Raw genomic sequence first — 19,707 nt, 5'->3', positions numbered from 1 at the left:
TGTGTGCCTATTTGTTTATATACTTTGTTAGGTACTGCGGAACCCTTGTGGCATTTTATATACTATATACAGTATCAGAAAATAATAATAATTTCTCTGTTCATGTATTACAGTCATATTCATTGTTAATAAATGAGGTGAAGTGTATGTTTAGCATAGCGAGCACCACCCCGGCGAGCACACGATTGCACATTTGCGTGCAAGCGTCCGCAGAGAGGAAAGATAAATTGCTGGTTGCTTACCATCGAATGCCTTTTCCTTTGTTTACAGCCGAAAAGTAGCCCAGGACATAGTTGTGCGATTTTGGGGCGGGCACTGACATCAAGTGAGGTCATCCGCCTGAGCAGGCAGGCGAATACCTGCATTTCCTGGGGCCGGCCCGTGTTTCTATGGGCATGCCAGTGAAACACTGGGTGTCCACCCCAGAAAGCCCCCTTGACTGTCAATCAGACATCAAACGCCCTGGAAAATTTTATTTTCCCCGAAGTCGCTTTCTGCGGGGATCTGCACATATGCTTAGCGCCTATGCGCATGCACGGTCCCCCACCATCGGGGATGAAGACGAATTTGGATTTGTGCAAGTAGGTCTGATTTGGCCCCATAATGTGAAAAGAGGCTTTAAATAGTAGACACCATCATCTGATTTTAAGAAAAGTCAAACCAATTTTAGGTTGAAATCAATGCGATGAAATGAAATAGGTAGGTACCAAAGGCATCATTCCCAAAAACATTGGAGGCATTGGCTATCGGACTGCAGCTGTCGAAGGGGTCCAAAGAAAGGCTGCTAAACTAGGACAGATCTCTCTCCATTAATTTCATAAAGATTTTCTACAGTCACTGCTGACTCATACTGTTTATGCCCTTCGCAGCACCTATGAGCTGAATAGTCTTGGAATGTGAGGTAGGGTTACCTCTGCTACTGTGCCACAAAGGAGAGCAGAGGTTGTGTTAAGGAAATACAGTACCCTAATTATTATACAAAAACTTTTAAGAGTTTTTTAAGGCTTCGAGAGATAAAATTGTGAAAGATAATGTACTAATCAATCAGCTCCTTACTGTCATTTTTCAAACACAGCTTTTAACATGTAAGGCAGAAGCTGATTAGAACCGATTTAGAACTTCAGTAAAAGAATATGCGCATGCTGCAGTTATGCCCACTGCACCACATTATGACTCACACAGTAATGCCCACTGCACCACATTATGACTCACACAGTAATGCCCGCTGCACCACATTATGACCCACACAGTAATGCCCGCTGCACCACATTATGACTCACAAAGTAATGCCCACTGCACCACATTATGACTCACACAGTAATGCCCACTGAACCACATTATGACTCACACAGTAATGCTGCTGTACCACATTATGACTCACACAGTAATGCCTATTGCACCACATTACACTCTGCACAGTAATGCCCATTACATCACATTACGCCCCCACAGTAATGTCCATTGTGATTAACTATGCTCCTCACAGTAATGCCCACTTCGCCCCAAACAATAAAGCTCCTTGCAGCAAGTACCTCTGTAGATGGGAGAGCCAATCACAGCTGCAGAATACATCCATTGCTTAATAGCATGCTTCCAGATCACACCCCTCCATGTAATGCCACACCCCTTTTCAGGCACACGCCTGTAACAATTTCAGAAACTCGGATAATGGGAGGTATTCATATACTGTACACTGACTATACCACAGCAGACGGACTGCAGGAAGCAACACCAGATGTTTGGAGAAATTTAAGTTTTATATTTTATATTTTCATTTTATATTAAATTAAATTAATCTCATATCATCGTTTCCACTTCCTGCAAGATTTGTAAATATGGGATTATCCCAGGTTTTGAAATGTGTGTGACTGCGTGTGATAGACAGATGGATAGAACTGCCTGTACATTCTCTAAAATCAAAATCTCTTTGTATTTAGTAAATACAAATTTTCAAATTTACAAATTTAGTAAAAAGCAGCCTAATTAATCTGAAGTGTCTCCTAGAATTTTAGTTTTTACTAGAAGAAAATTAGCTTTAAATAAGAATTACAGAACAATGGGCCTAATTCAACTTGTATCGCTATTCAGCGAATTTGCAAATTGAGCGATTATTGAATGACCGTGCGTGTGTTTCATAGGCCTGGTGCATGCGCGAGGGCAATTAGCGAAATAAAATGCATATGGATCAAAATCGCACTGTCGCCAGTGACTGACAGGAAGCCGGTGTTTTGGGGTGGAAACCTGACGTTTTCTGTGGGAGTATAAAAGAACACAAGCGTGCCCAGGTGTTTATAAGGAGGGTTTGTGACTCGGCACTGACCACTTCCACTCTGTCTCAGTCGCAGGTTAGTGGAAGGGTCAGAGCAACTCACAACTGCACAAACAGCAAAATCTTTAGATGTGTAGGAATTGTGTATGTATTTGTGAGTCAATGTCAATTAGCGATCCATTCGCAATTCATTTGCAAATTTACACATAACGGTTTTCTGCAATTTTGCAGATTAGCAATCCATGCCCAATTATCCCCAATATCTCTAATAGTTGCTATAAATACATATGGAATAAAGATAGATGTTTACCAAAACATGCGTCACTTACAGTACCTCATTCTGTAGATCCCTGATCATTTTACTTTTACGTTCCATTTCAGTTTTCAGGAAATTTATCTAGAAAAATATACAAAAGACATTGCGTTAATTCCAAAATGCAATGTAGTATACCAATTTCTATTCCTAAGGGAAGGTATTGGCATACAAGTTTTTGGGACATTGATGGTCAGAAGACCGACAGCGGCATTTAGAATCCTGACACACCTTCTAGGTAGGTATGCTAACCCTCTGACCCTACCCCCCCTAATCTAACCCTAAACCCCCTTAGTGCCTAACCCTAACTCTCCCCCTCTGCCTAATCCTCATACCTTCTTAATGCCTAACCCTATACTTCCCTCCCAAAACCTTATCCTAACCTCTCTCCGGAGTCTATCCTTAACCGCCCCTATGCCTAAACCTAATAATCCTCAGCATGGCCTAGCCCTAACCAGAATCAACATACTGTACTTTTATATGAGATGCCCACTGTTGTGGTGTTGGAGATCCAGAGATGGTCTTCTGATAAATATCAGGATTCTGGCTCCGTAATCCAACTGCCAGCATCCTGGACGCCGGTATGCCAAACCAATCCCATTTCAAAAACAAATATGTCATTCACTCAAAGTGCGAGTAGCCATTTTGGAGGATTGGATTGTAAATGTTTAAGGGCCTATACTGAGAAGGGGAGGACATACAGTATGATCAGTGTTGTGTGGTTATGGCCAGAGCCATGGACTCTTTAAATTCACAAAAAAACTAAAGTTTAAAATATTTTTTTGCAAAAAAAAATGCAGTACAATTATAATGACTATGATTTATAGTCAACTGTGGGGCCAGCTGGGCGGGTGGTCATCATTATGTGGTCTTGAAGATGTGCCTATTTTTATGTGGTGGCCAGGATCTGTAACTCTATCCAGCCCCTTATGACTATAGCCATGGTGGCCTGGACTAATGCATGAGGCTACAACCAATCAATTATCTAAGATTCATTGACATCACAAATGCAGTACATTTTATATTTCCATTGCTGAATCTTTCCAATGCTGAATTAATGATAGGATGGTTTATCGTGAATGTTTTCCGTCCAACTTTAAATGAAACATTTACTTAGTTTTTTATTATTATTTACGTTTATAGAATATACTGTATATTCGAATGATAGATTTTCAAATTTCAAATATTTCAACCCCCCCCATGCACACCCACCCACCCACCCACCCACACACACACACACACACAAAAAAATTCTATAAATTTCAAATTCCTTATTACCTTGTAGCTTTCGGCTGTTGCACAAAAAGCCGGACCATTATCAAAAAATAAGCTTTAATGTAACTTCAAAACCCTTCTACTTCACTTTAACATCCAACAAAGGCACAGCGACTCTACACACAGATCACAAACAGCAAAAATAAAAATGGAAGGAAAGACGTAATTGGAGGGTCACACGATACAAACACTTACAGTAGCCTGCTGCTTTTCAGCCTTTTCTGTTGCCTCATTAAGTTGCTTTGTGAATGCTTCCTGCAGGGATTTCATCTCTTCCCTAGTTTATGAAAAAAAAGTGCAAGATACATTTAGAAAGACATTTTTTTTATTTTTCGTATTACATTTTTTACAGATTTATTTGAAACTGCAAATGGGCCAGAACTACACAAAAATAAATAAATAAATAAACAATAATATATTAATGTTTTAGTACACTTTAAACCATAGTTGATAAAGTGTAATTCGTATATTGGAATGTTTTTGCAAAAATACAAAGTAACAGGAGAAGATAAACAAATGGACTTTTATCAAACACTAGTTAAAAGCGCGTCAAATATATTTTGACTTTGAGTTGTGAATATTTTTACTTTCACTTTGAGCTGTGACAGTTTTTAGTTCACAAACTATCCACCCCACCCACTGCTCCTACCTCCAATCTCTGTTTTCACAACTCCCTCTCTCCAAATCCAGCATGATTGAATCAGTGTCCCTAAAATGCTTTTACTTTAAAAAAGAAGAAATTTGGTAGGTCAAGTGGCCTCAGAACTTTACCTAATGGAGGTAAGAAGTAGTTGGCCTTTGATAGATAGATAGATAGATAGATAGATAGATAGATAGATAGATAGATAGATAGATAGATAGATAGATAGATAGATACTGAATCTTAAAATTTGATTGATTGATTGATGCCATGGTACAAGTGACCAATAGTTGTAGAATCTCTAAGACATGAATAAATGAAAACAAAAATTGTACTAATAACACAAAAAAGAAATGATAAATGTACTATTCCCTGGTAGAATTTGAGAGTTTTTGATATTGTATTTGCATGAGCTGCCAAGTGAAAGCTGGTATTAACTGTTATCCATCCGAGAAAGATGCTAGAATTAGGGGGGTATTCATTCCTGGACGTGGTCCCGCAGCCATCTCCTGACAGGGGAGATGGCTGCGGGGCCCTATTCAATGCTGTCTGCCCCGACAGCATTGAACAGGGGTTCTCCGCAGGGCCGGCTCTACCATTAGGCAGCTTTAGGCAGCTGCCTAGGGCGCCAGGATTTGGGGGGCGCCACCAAGTCTGCCTATCAAAAAATTAAGAATGTCTATGAGGATCCTTGTTGTACTTAATGCAGGTGGCGGCTGTGGAACTTCTAAGACCTTGCCCCCATACTTTGCCTTGAGGCATACTGTCCTACTTGCTGCCACCTCCTCCTTGTACTCTGTTGTGGGTGGCAAAGGTGTGGGGGCCTCCATGAAAAGCAGGGGACTTGCACACCTCACCAGGGGGCTGGGAGGACCTCACAATTATTTTGCCTCCCTACCATTTCGGAAGGTAAGACAGGTATGCCTTAAGGGATTGGAAAGTGGGTATTGGTGGCCGTATGGGGGGGGGAGTTGTTTAAAGTTTTGCCTAGGGTGCCAAGAAGCCTTACACCAGCCATGGTTCTCCACAGAACGAGCCCAACATCACAAGCTGTCGGGCTCGTTCTGCCGAGAAAAGCCGGAAATAGGCGAGCTCCCGGCCGGAGCTCGTCTATTTCCGTCCTCAACTCGCGGCCACGCCCCTTTCTCGCCGCTCGGTGGCCGGGACATTGAATCCCGACCGCCGAGCTCCAGTCGACCAAAGCGAGAACAGGACAGGCACACGGCTGTCGAGCTTGCTCGACAGCCGTTCCCCTGACATTGAATCCCCCCCCCAAGTTCAGATAATAAATATTGCATTTGTAGATAAGAAGTCTGATATGTGTAGAAAAATAACTGCCATACAATAATTTCTATATTTATATATTTATATTCGCAATAATACAGACCATTTTAAGCAAAGTAACTACTCTGATAAGATCATTTTAGGCTGCTTTTCCGGAGCTAGAAAAGGTTTGTTGAAAGACTAGAAATCCACATAAGAACAAGATGGCTTTTGTCAGCACATTAAATTATATGTCAACCAATGTTAAAGAAACAATTAGAAAGAACTGGCATGTGGTTGCATCAGATCTAACGTTTATGTCTAATCTGTACAATTGCACCATAATGACTTTGCTGTGGGCTGAATTTAAAGCAATTACTAATGCATATAACATGTGAGCTGCTATACTTACTGTTTCTTTGTGTGTAATACCCCTTTCACATGGCACCTAATTACCGGGTACTTGCTGGCTCGACCCGGTTATTAGTGCATTGTGAAAGGGTTTATCGGTTACAGCTAACTGGTAGCAACACGGCAATCTGAACCGGGTAAAAAGAGTTCTTACCGGTTCGTTACCATGTTGCTGTGCAGTGTGAATGGTTTAAACGGGTCGAGCGACCCATTTCCTGATCACACTATGGAGGAGGCAGCGCTTGGTGTAGCACCAGCTCTAAGTGCTGCCTGATCCCCCGACCCCGATGACCCGACGAAGCTCCGATGTGCCCTCAATAATGCCAGTTCGATGCTGCCATCTGAACAGAACGCACATGCAGGGTCGCACCGGGACTGAACCATTTAAAAGTCCTGGTGTGACCCTGCATTTGCGGTCTGAAAGAAGTATAAGTGATGTCCAGACCTTTGGAAACTGTTTTCATCATGGGAGGTTTGGCTATTTAAGGAAGCCCTAGACAAGGTGATTTACTGTAATACTATACTACAATGCCTTATGCAGTTGAGGGTTTTAAACATTTGTCTCAAGATGCTGTGGTAAGTGCCCCTTTTACTGTTTTTCTACATTTCTCTAGGCTCTTTGGGGTAAGTTTATTAAGATAGACGTTCGATTGAAGATGGGATTCTGCCTATACCAGCCAATCAGATTTAACTTCTTATTTATTTAGAACCTTTTAGAAGATAATAGAAACTGACTTGTCGATATGGGCAACATTCCATCTGCAATAGAACTCCCGTCTTAGTCAATTTAACCCTTTGTGGGCACAGCTGGGAACACCCCGGATGAACATGTGAGAGCAGACTCTTTTCTCTATTATACACACACACACACACATACACACACACATACACATGTTTTTTTTTTATATACAATGGTCATCTAAAATGTTTAAATTGTAACATTTTTACTTTGTTTGAAAATATTCTCTCTTTTTGTCTTAGGCTTTTGAGACAGAAATAAAAACTGATTTATTGAGATCTTCAATATTCACTGCTCAAGTAGAAAGAGATTAATTTGAAATTCAGAAAAAAACGATGAGTGTGCAGTGCTTTGTATTTCAGTAAAGTCAGATCGCAGAAGAAATAAGCCCATAGAAATGGTAAAGAATTACAAAGGAATGCTATAAATTTTCAGTCCCTTTTCTCCAGTGTTTTGAAACAAATGCTTTATGATGTTGACATTTTTGTCTTACGGTGATGCACTTTTAAAGCTTCAATACCTCATTACAATTTAATGTAGTAAGGATCAAACTGACTTTCTAGACGGGTGTGGTATAATTACCCGACAGTCGGGATTCCGACAGTCATTACTCAGACGTCGGAAACCCGACTACACAGTGTGGGGAGCGCAATGAAGCCCCTTGCGGGCTTGCTGCGCTCGCCATGCTGCGGGCACGGTGGCGAGCTGCGCTTGCCACCTATTTTATTCTCCCTCTATGGTGGTCGTGGACCCCCACGAGGGAGCAGTCGGGATTCCGACGTCGGAGTATTGACTGTCGGAATCCCGACTATCGGGGAGCCGTCCGACACCCTTCTAGACCTGAAGGGGTAGATTGTATTAACATGAGGTGTATTAGAAATATTACCTACAGTTTATAGAGTTTTTTTCTTTTTATTCTACATGATGAAGTTATAGCTTCCTAACTAATTTGTGTGTATGTGTCAATGTTGAGAATGATTGTACATTCTCTCCCTTTACTTGCAGATGAGTAAAGTGTTTATACATCTGCATATTTCCATATTAGACTCTCTTGGCGGTATTCAATTGTTTATGCCAATAAGCACGCTAACATTATATAAGATCACTTCCCCCAGAGGTGATGCCCAAAAATGTGTGATGGGACTTTTTGGGTCGCGCCCATTAGTTTGGGCAACATGACCTGTGACATCACAAAACTTTATCGCTGACTGTAGGCGCATGATTAGCACTGGCCCGGGACAAACTACAATTAATTTCTACATAATAAGTAAATATATTTATAACTTTTTTATACTAAATACATAGAATTAATATCTGTATCAGTGGCATAACAATAGCCCCGCTATGGCAGGGAGGTGGTGGCAGGGAGGTGCTGTGTAAGTGTGGGCTCCGGGGGTCTGCAGGGACTATCGCTCCACTCCTGTCTGCCTTACCCCCTGTTACCACTTGTCACCGCATCTGTAACCGGGACACGCAGATCTACTTGTCTGCGGGTACAGATGCGGCGGCAATGGGTGTATGGCAGGGTGGTGGGGGGGTTACATTTCTTCGGGGGCAGCCAAAAATGACCAGTGGGGGGCGCTATTTTTGTAATTAAGCCACTTTATTTATCACCAAAATTTACCATTTATAAGTGAACCCAAATTTTGAAACCTTTTTTCTTGCCTTCAATTTCTTATTAATATTACGGAATTAATTTCATTAAAGTATAAAATAAACTTTTTTTAAACAAAAAACAGGGTTTTAAAACTTATTTAAACCATTTGTTATTAATGTTTTGAACCCTGCTTAGTATTTAAATACTGAGAAACCCTGCTTTGTTTTAAAATCCTTGATCAACCATGGTTTAATGTTTTCTAACAATAACAATCTAAAATGACCAGGCTTTGCTACGATTGTACATCTTTCAATCAACCGCTTAATAACTGCTTATTATTCCTTTTGCTGTACATCTGAATATATGTAGATAGACTAAACATATTGGCACATACTGTATAAACTACATTTAGAGACATATTTATAGGACTGAAGGTTTTGAATTGAAATAATCATGAAGGGGATTAAACCAATTAATGTGTTGGAGTTTTTTACCCTTTAAGCGTGAGAATATTAGTTGTGCGTTTCTCCTGCTGTCCTATAGGATTGTTTGCGGAGTCATTGCTGACGCTGGGCAGATTTAATACCTCTCTGATCTAGTCAACGTTCCACCCTTCTTACTGTATACATTATCTCTATTGAATTTTCTGCATTGGTTCACCTTACTCATGCAACCAAAATGTGGAATTATTAGAGATGTGCAGGTTCTGATTTACTCTGATTTACTCTGATTTCAAAGCAGGATCTTATTGGCTATCCCAAATCACATGACAGTTGTTGAAAGTTGATAGGCAATAAGATCCTGCTTTGAAATCAGAGTAAATCAGAGTAAATCAGAGCCTGCACATCTCTAGGAATTATACCATAAAATATACTCTTTTTAGGACATCATGGTGTTGTTCCAGTAGTCACAGCATAATAAAAGAAAAGCAGAGTGCTTTGGTCTCAAACCAAGGTGGTTCAACCCAGCCAATCCCATATTAACTATCCCCTACATTGCTTTAAAAATTATAAAAAAATTCTAAAATTATACAGGTTGAGTATCCGGTATCCGGACATCCCTTATCCGAATTATTCCAAAAACCGTGGTTTTTGGAATCATTCGATTTTTTTTTTTTTTCTTAACCCCTAACCCTCTTTTCATACTTACCAAGTCCCCGGGCGTCCAAGGCAGGCCTCCGGCATCTTCTCCAGGGTCTCCAGCGGTCCCAGGAATGCATTGCGCGAGTGTGCGCGCGCGCCGGTGACGTCACCGGTGCGCGCGCACACTCGCGCAATGCATTCCTGGGACCGCTGGAGACCAGGAGAAGATGCCGGAGGCCTGCTGTGGACGCCCGGGGACTGCGCGGACGCCGAGGGACGCCCGGGGACCATCAGGGGACAGGTAAGTATGGCTGCAAAAAAAAAATTCTAAAAACCGGAAAATTCCCCTATCCGAAATGCTCGCGGTCCCGAGCATTTCGGATAGGGGATACTCAACCTGTATAGAAATACAAAGCTAATTCTGCAGCTTTGTCTAGTCCTCTACATAATGCACAACTTGCAGATGCAAAAACTATTCCTGAAGATACCTAAAAAAGATGAAACGTGTCCAAAAGTTTCCTCTGAACCACAATATTTTATATCTTTATAGATTTTTTAAACATTTTAAGTGTTTTAAGAACACTCTTTGCTGTACAGACCTTGTTGTGGGTCTAGTCTCAGTATGCACATCATGTAATTGTATTTTATAACTATTTTGTGCATTTACATTGTGTACTATGATGCCCTTCTCTTCTTTTTGTATCACCTGTAGTCACGTCCCTGATTAAGTCATTTTAATGAAAAATGCGTTGGGTTGGTTTTAAATAAAGAACTACTTGTTTGAACAAAGCCTATATTTTATTCCAAAAAATGGACAAGAGAACTTCTATATAAAACTTGATAGCTATATCATGTCAATATATTAATTGTACTGGTTGGCTACGTGGTAATAGATTGAGCGCACTCCGATAACCCCCATCCTTGTACACACACATATATATATATATATATATATATATATATATATATATATATAACCACACAACAAAAAAGATGGCACTCACCAGGGCTTATTAATCTTTCCAAACGTGCTGCTTTAATCTTTAGCAAAACAAACATCAATACAAACAGATCAGGTCGACGTTTCGACGACGGAGCATGGCCTTACTCATGACCACATCAAGAGACAGACAAACAGATCCCTAACCACAGGGCCACCTCTTAAGCCCGCAACTGGCAACTCCCTCACAAAGCCAACAAATCAGCAAGTATATAACAAATGACCCTAAGGTCAACTAACACATGTGGCAAAACCACGTAGTAATAGCGCTCAAACTTATGTACACTTACATCGCTAGTATATCAGCGTGCAGCTCAGCCGCCTTCCATGAGTCCATTTCTTCCGGTGTGCGGTCCATATGACTGGAAGGCATCATTATGCGCTTCAACTAGTGCTACTTCCGCCTTGTTAGGCTTTCCAATTCTCGGCTGCTGTGGAATGCACAGCCATCTTACTACCACATAGCACTAACGTTTAACCCAGTGGTTCCCAAACTGTGTGCCGTGGCACCCTGGGGTGCCTTGGGGGACTGGCAGGAGTGCCCTGGATTGGTGGTCCAGGACCAATTCAAGTTTTTTATGTCCATTATAATAGTCATATTGTAGACAAACAGAAGTGAATCCTGTCCATTACCACATAACTGATCCTAAGGATGAGATATAAACACAATTTATTTAACTTAATATTTGTTTATGACTTTCTCAATGAGAAACCTTAAGCCTAAGGGTGCCGTGAAAACATTTCTGATGCATTGGGGGTGCCGTAATTCAAAAACTTTAAGAACCCCTGGTTTAACCTATGAATTGTGTAGAGATATTCGGGGAAATTTACTAAAGGAAATTTTTAAAAATTGGTGTATTTGTATCCAGAAATACACTTATTTTTGACATTTACTATCCCGAAAATACGGAAATTCGTATTCGTATTGATAGCACATCAATACGAATACGAATTGCCATATTTTCGGGATAGTAAATGTCAAAAATAAGTGTATTTCTGGATACAAATACACCTATTTTTATACATATTTTTTACAAATTTCCTTTAGTAAATTTCCCCCATTGTGTAGAGATTTTATTGATATTCCATTATAACAGGATTTTATTTATTTCCTTTGTTTCTTTGTATTACTTTACCTTTGTTTTTCTTCTAACGCCAAAAGTTTTTTCACATCATCCTTGGAACTTGCTTCATTGCTTTTAAAAGACTAGAAAATAAAATTATCATTTATACGTTTTGCATATACTGTACTGTAGTTTATTTTTTAACAGAAATAGCTGAAATGTGTAACATACAAACATAAACAACTCAACCTCATAAACTACAAAATTCTATTAGCTGTCAGTAATTAAAAAGCTTAAAGTATATCACTAGAACAACACTGCCAATTCTAGAAAAATATGAATTAATGTGTTAAGATCCGCACTAATTAATAATATAGAATGCTTTTAGTTTACAGTGTTTCTTTTTTAATTATTAATACATTTTACTGCCTTACAGAGTTGAATACTGTACATATGGCTTTGCAAGCCATTGGGAACTATAAAGCTGGGTACACACTGAGTGATATGCCATCTGGTCAGACTGATAGGACTTGCAAATCATCTTTATTGCTCAGTGTGTACTGGCGATATGCGCGCTTCCATGTTCGCATGCGGCAACGTTAGGTTTAATGTACTGCACATCAAGCATAGCAACATTGCTAGCGACCTAAAGCATGATAGTGAAGGATAGAACGGTGACTGTTACGTCCGTCATTAACATCGTACCTGTGTGTACTGGCAATCTGAACTGATGGGATTTGCTTCAGTGTGGACCCAACTTAATGCCAATAAAATAAAAATAATCAAAGAAGACTAGTAAATTATAAATAACCAAACAAACCATTGTTTTAATGGTCATTGCTATACTATATATTATATACTATATTAAACAAAACAAAAAAATTAATAAGCGATAGAACAGTGTTTGCTAATACAGTGACTCAATCTGTAGCCCTGTACACATGCATCGATTTTTCCCGATTTTCGATTTGATATTGCTTATAGAAGCAAAATCAAACCGAATCCTAAACTAAATCAAATGTTTTTTGGGTCACTTTCGATCTACATTCGATTTGATGCGAGCTCCCGTTTTCACAAAATCGAACAAAAAATTCTACTGTGCAGCCAAGGAAATATCGAACTCGATCTTGTAAATCGAATGTGTACAATGTACCATGAATGTATATCGAATTCGATATCTAATCCCAAATCAAATGGAAAGATCTAATGCCAGATCTAATAGAAAATCGAATCTAACATCAAATCAAAAGCAAATCAAGGTGTGTGTACAGGGCTTTAAGCTGTGTACACATGCTCAGATTTTTCCCTGTTTTCGATTCGATTTTGCTTATAGAAGCAAAATCGAATCCACATCGAATGGTTTTTAAGACACTTTCGATCTGCATTCGATTCGATGCGCACTCCCGTTTTCTCAAAATCAATTAGAAAAATCTACTGTGCAGCCAAGGAAATCTCGGATTCGATCCAGTAAATCGAATGAGTACATTGTGCCTACATTATGAAATCGAAATCGAACCGAATGCAAAAGTACAGATCTAATGCCAAATCGAATGGGATGATCTAATGCCAGATCTAATAGAAAATCAAATCTAACATCAAATCTAAAGCAAATCTAAGCGTGTGTACAGGGCTTAACTCTTTTAAAAATGGAGGCTATTTATAGTACCTAACGTGTTGCTATGAATAAAGTTGGATTAGCACATACTAATAGAGAAGTGTGCAATTTGTCTAATCTATTTGAGAAAATGAAAGTATTTGATTGGCTGCAATAGCCAACGCCATTTATTCTTCGATTCAGTTTAAAAAAATAATAATTATGTATGCTGTAGTATACGCCAATGCTCGCCTGGAACAAAGCATTCAGCAAGTGCAATACCTTAAAAATGTGTCCTTCTATAACATTGCAGCAATGGGTAGGCATTGTGGTGCCACTTTAATAGGCTGCTACAGTATTTGCAGCACAGACATCAGTATACCATGCTTTCTCCTGAATCGGATACCTCGATACCTCGCATTGGAGAGATGTAACAAGCATATGGCGCCTAGTTATAGCTGCCGTGTAACTACTGTATCACCCTGCCATCAGCTGCTGCAGAACCTCTTCTTTTACAAGCTGTTATCGCCAGCACTGTTGTGTGGATTAACATCAAGCACCGCAGCTCTCTCTGCTAACACAGTTTACATGCACATGTGGCTCTAAGTTGAGGTAACATCTGCATGGCCTCTGAGATGTATGCTGGTCTCCGGTAATTTTTTGGGGGGCGTGACCTAATCGCAGGAGGTGTAGCCACCTCCAATGATTAGGTCACGCCCCCAAAATGTTTAGGGTGGTGGAAAAACACACTAAAGTTGAGGGGGGAGTGTTATTGTCCCCCCCTCAGCAGCAGCACATGTACAGCATGTGCTGTGCTGACAGCCGGCTCAGCATGACCTCTCAGGCTGTCAGTGAGATGCTCATACTGAGCCTGCTGTCAGCACTGCATATGCTGTACGTGTGCTGCTGCTACTGTCCGGGAGGGGCGGAGGGGGAAGGCAAGGCCGGAGGGGTTTGCGGACCAGGGCCCCTCCAGCAAGCCCGGGTAATTAGTACCCGCTCCCCCTGGCCCTGATCATTTGTATATTATCTGTTTGTCTGAGAGGCAGATAAGATCACCAAAAATTTCAAGTTTCTGCTTATTATAAATATCTCCTTTCTTATCCGCTTTCTTTTTTTCATAAACCTGTCCCCTAATTTTGTATTATATTTTTCCCCGGCATGTGTTTAGTTAAATACTCGTTTCTATGATGGAAAATGCTTTTGATTTGCCATTTACATTAAAAAAAAAATGTTCTGACCTGAAGATTTCCTTTGATGCCGTCCAGTTCCCGGGATTTTTTTGAAAGCTGCCGGAGGATACTGCTCCTCTCCATAAACACTTCTTTCAGTTGTTTTTCCAGATCGTCGTAGCCCTGTCTAGCAAAGAAAAGACACGAGTCAGTTATGTATCCTTCATGGTGACTAATTCACCAATTATACGGTAAATAGAAACTGCAGTCTCCAAAAAACATGAAAAGGTTATATTTGTTATGCTAACATCAATCTGTCATCCTGCTCACAGTACATATACATACTGCGAGGAATACAAAGTTCACCCTCTGCCATAAATCACCCATTGTTTCTAATCATTTTATCATTGCTTATGCACAAATTGCAAAGTTAACAAAGAAGAAATCAAGCACAAATCACAACAATGTACAACAATCCACTACATGAGACCTTTCAACTGTATCCACCAGGATATTAAAACCACAGTCAACATCAATATGCAATCTATACTCGCAGCGTAGTGAACAGGTCAGCGCCACCTGCCACCCACCCCCCACCAAACGCCCACCACCACCCACGCCATCTGCATCACCTCGTTAGCATATGAGGGGATGTGTCTGCCACCGCCTGTCAGTGCGAAGGCCTCAGCTAGTGTGATACTCACCGAAGGCATTCGCACAGGGGGTCAGCACATGAGCACAAAGTCACTTTTATATGCGTGCACCTCCCACATCTTTCGATGGTCAGTGACCGTCGAAATGCATACCATCTTTCCGGGTGCCCCACACAGTGTGAGCACTCCAATCCTGTCACTCCCCCTCCGCTTCGGTGATCTTACGCCGGAGCTCCCCTGCTGCCCCTGCAGTTGCACTGAGCAGGATAATGAACTATAGTGTATCAGTAATAAATTGATCAGCCATTTTGGGTCATCAGGGATTCCAGTTTATAACATACAGATGGAGATCCTGTCATTCATGCTGGGGCTGCCATCCACCGCGATCGGCCACCAGCCGCCGCAAGGGGGCACGAGACACTCACGCGACACGTTCCGATGGAGCTTCCAGCTGTTCCCAGCCGCCTCACCGCTGGTCCCTGTCGGTTGCTGCCACCTCCCCCACACCCCCCTCACTAACCCGATCCCCGCGTGTGAGACACTCGCGCATCCGTTAGATGGAGTCCCTCTCAGTAAGTGCTCTTTAGCGGGGACATTCTTCGAGCGCTGGAGCTGAATGTATAGAAAGTAACCTCATCCTGGTCATTACACTGGATCATAGAGTTATATTTAACTTGATGGACTAAAGTATTGTTTCAACCTCAACTACTATGTAACGATGAAACTACAGTACATGAGTCTGCGACCTCTTTGGTTTTTTACTGTGCAATTTTTTCACCACTTTACCAGATTACGCACTTTATGGACTCATTAAAAAACCTTTTCTCTGTGAAAAAGGTGAATAATTGTCTAAGCATTATGAAAAGTGGTGTTATCAGACACGGTCAGTGGTGCTCAATGTGCACACATAACATGCACCTAGCACACAGTAGGGAGCAAATATGCCCATTTGCTTCAGATGGCAAGGTGCATAATAAAAGTACTTGAAATAAAGTAAGCTGATCATCACGCGTAAATGAACCGTGGATTAAGCAGGGCTTTTACAGAAACTAGGCAAAGTTTAATATTAGCAAGATCCATATCTGTAACTTGGACTTTTTCAGTTTACAACTTCTTACAAAGCAGAACTACAAATCACAATATGCAGTGGGCCCTCCAAAATGTCAAAGTGGTGCAATAACTCAAAGGAAGACAATGGAGCTAAATGCCAGTAACTCTTGCGCTTATAGGTAACTCATGCGCTTGCCAGTAACTCATGCCCTTGCCAGTAACTCATGCGCTTATAGGTAACTCATGCGCTTGCCAGTAACTCATGCCCTTGCCAGTAACTCATGCACTTATAGGTAACTCATGCGCTTGCCAGTAACTCATGCCCTTGCCAGTAACTCTTGCGCTTATAGGTAACTCATGCGCTTATAGGTAACTCATGCGCTTATAGGTAACTCATGCGCTTGCCAGTAACTCATGCCCTTGCCAGTAACTCATGCACTTATAGGTAACTCATGCGCTTATAGGTAACTCATGCGCTTGCCATTAACTCATGCGCTAGCCAGTAACTCATGCACTGATAGGTAACTCATGCGCTTGCCAGTAACTCATGCGCTTGCCATTAACTCATGCGCTTGCCATTAACTCATGCACTTATAGGTAACTCATGCGCTTGCCAGTAACTCATGCGCTTATAGGTAACTCATGCGCTTGCCAGTAACTCATGCCCTTGCCAGTAACTCATGCACTTATAGTTAACTCATGCGCTTATAGGTAACTCATGCACTTGCCATCAACTCATGCGCTTGCCAGTAACTCATGCGCTTGCCAGTAACTCATGCACTTATAGGTAACTCATGCGCTTATAGGTAACTCATGCGCTTGCCAGTAACTCAGGCGCTTATAGGTAACTCGTGCTCTTATAGGTAACTCATGCGCTTGCCAGTAACTCATGCGCTTATAGGTAACTCGTGCTCTTATAGGTAACTCATGCGCTTGCCAGTAACTCATGCGCTTGCCAGTAACTCATGCGCTTGCCAGTAACTCAAGCGCTTATAGGTAACTCATGCGCTTGCCAGTAACTCATGCGCTTGCAAGTAACTCATGCGCTTATAGGTAACTCATACGCTTATAGGTAAGCCAGCATGACCATTGCACAGAAAACATATTACAATGGGCACATCCATGGGCACTTATTCCCCTCATATTCTGCAATATTTTCTACAGCATGTGCAACAGGTTGCTAGGAAGGGGGAAAGGACACAGAACATCAAAAACAATATTTAAACACCTCTATTAAAAACTAATAATTGAAATGAGAGAACCTCAGAGGAAATCAATGTAACACTGAACCACACTCTATTTAACACATTTGTACAAATTGTGTTGTTAAAAAATACATACAATATATCCTGGAAACCCGGCTCATAAAACAGCGTGGGCTCACAGAACATTCCTACAAGTTTATTTTCAAGTAGTATTCAGGATCTATGAGATCTTCGGAGATTCAAGAAGGTAACATTGCTGATTGAAAATAAAAGATGATAAAACCAAATATGGGGATGAATTATAGATTTTCTAAATGATCTTTATAGAACTACTGTATTTAGGGACCAATATACGTAGAGACATAAAACCAAAAAACTTCTGGACATGTAACTATTTTTGTATCAGTTCTTCCATTAAATGAACATCATTTTCCATGTAGCCAAATCTTACCCTCTTTAGTGCCTATCCCTAAACGTACACACTTAGGGGGAAATTTACTAAGATGCGAGTTTTATTTAATATGTTGCTATGGGCAACCAATCAGAATCGACTTTTTATTTAATTAGCACCTTCTAGAAGATAATGGATATTATCTGATTGGTTGCCCGTAGCAACATCCCCTGTGAAATAGAACCCCTGTCTTAGTAAATTTCCCCCTTAGTGTCTAATCCTTCCTTCTTAGTGCCTAACCCTAATCCTAACCCCACAGTCTAAACCTAATGCCCTCTGTACTGTTTAAATCCCCCCCCCCCCCCAAGCCCCCCTAGTCCTTGGCCTAACCCCAACCAGCCCCAGCATACATACATTCAGGTAATGCCAACAGTTCCAATTCCACATTCTGGCACCAACATTGTGAGCATGATCTGAGTTTTGAGGCCAGTCTCTTGACCAGTGTCTGGATTCTGGCATTGGATTTCTGATTGCCGGCATCCTGCCATTCCTTTCAAAAATACCGGCATTGCCACCCAAAGTCCCGCACATCAGGCAACTTGGGCGCTATTACATTAACCCCTAAATGCTAAAAGTAGAACTCAACATAAACAAAGTATGAATATCATAAATTGTGATGAAATTAGCAGTATGGGCAATATTTGAACAATGTAAATATAGTAGACGAAAAGTTAGAAAGACAAATTCACTAGTATACCAGAGTAAAAGAATGCCAGACCGCAGTTCCATTAACGATCTCTATATCAGGAATCATGGGCCAAATGTAAATGCCCATAAGATTGACAAAAGTTCAGAATGTTCAACGATCTAACTGCAAGATTTAAAAGTGGCAATTTCTTTAAAAGCAAAACCAACTTGGCTTAGACATAAAAAAAGAAATAAATAAATGACCTTTTTTATCTCACATTTACGTTGCCGGAGCACAGAATTCTTAATTTCTGTAACCCAGAGGCTATTACGTTTGGCTTAAGGTCTCCAATGTTAGTGTCAAGAGTCTCAAAAGTAAAGAAAACAATTGTGTGTGCGTCTATCTTATTTTCTGTGTGTGTGCACATGGGCCCTTATTCTGGTTGGTGCGGAAATTCCCGCTTGCGTACGGGCCGCCGATGTTTATCTTCTGCGCATGTGCAGAGGTCACTCTGCGCATGTGCAGGCGATTTCGCCGCAAGGATTCTCTATACGCCGCACAGGGGGCGTAGAGGGGCGTGAGGGTCTACTTATCCTCATTACCCTATGCATACGCCCAGCGTTTCATGGGCGTTCCCATGCAAACGCGGGGCGTATGCATGGTAATGAGGCCGTGACGCGTGGGTACGGGGCGGGCATCTGACATCGCCGGATGTCAGCTGCCCGCCCCTATACAAGATTTCACACGGACAAGTGTCCGTGTGGTCTTGTGTTGCGGGACCTGGTGGAGCGTGCGGCCCTGCATTCGATGTTCGGCGACCATCGAATGCAGGGGCTGCTCCCACCATGGAGGAGGCGTATCCCCGTCCAATTTCATGCGGATCGCCACATATCCGCGTACGGACGGCCGTGGCGATCCGTATGGAAGGCGGGGATTCGCCTGGTGCGTTGGAGCCGCATATGCGGCTCCGGCCGCACCAACCAGAATAAGGGCCATGGTTATCTGATATAATGCTCAATAGGTATAATAAACTTTTATATCAATATTGGTGGTATCCAGAAGACTTTGTCATGTCCGGCTATATTCTGAATGAGAACTTGCACTATTTTAATGCAAGACTTGCATGCACTATTTTTATCCATTAAAATATATAAAGGTCCATACACACTGGGCGACTATGCCGAGCGTGTATGGACAGCGATGATAGTGTTCATTGCTGCAGGGAAAGCCGCTCAGTGCATACACACTGAGCGGCTTTCCCCCTGCCCGGCGCTGACGGAGGGGGGGGGGGGGGGGGGGCA

At 41.5% G+C, this 19,707-nt stretch overlaps 1 protein-coding gene across 2 annotated transcripts in view; it reads right to left on the bottom strand.

The window, feature by feature from the left end:
- The window catches only part of LUZP2 (leucine zipper protein 2), a 538,553-nt gene that overhangs the window by 260,543 nt on the left and 258,303 nt on the right, over positions 1–19,707 (bottom strand). Inside the window, exons 2-5 of one of the 2 annotated variants that reach the window (XM_083164175.1) lie at positions 14,489–14,606; positions 11,726–11,796; positions 4,053–4,134; positions 2,604–2,666 (exon numbers count right to left, since the gene is read on the bottom strand). In XM_083164175.1, the coding sequence (XP_083020301.1) occupies positions 2,604–2,666; positions 4,053–4,134; positions 11,726–11,796; positions 14,489–14,606 (334 nt within the window). The remainder of the gene's footprint in view (positions 1–2,603; positions 2,667–4,052; positions 4,135–11,725; positions 11,797–14,488; positions 14,607–19,707) is intronic. The other variant, XM_083164176.1, reaches the window with a different exon arrangement.

Source organism: Crinia signifera, chromosome 11 (genome assembly GCF_055691185.1).
Source record: "Crinia signifera chromosome 11, ASM5569118v1, whole genome shotgun sequence".
NCBI classification, from domain to species: domain Eukaryota; kingdom Metazoa; phylum Chordata; class Amphibia; order Anura; family Myobatrachidae; genus Crinia; species Crinia signifera.
This window is presented reverse-complemented; position numbering and strand designations above follow the sequence as displayed.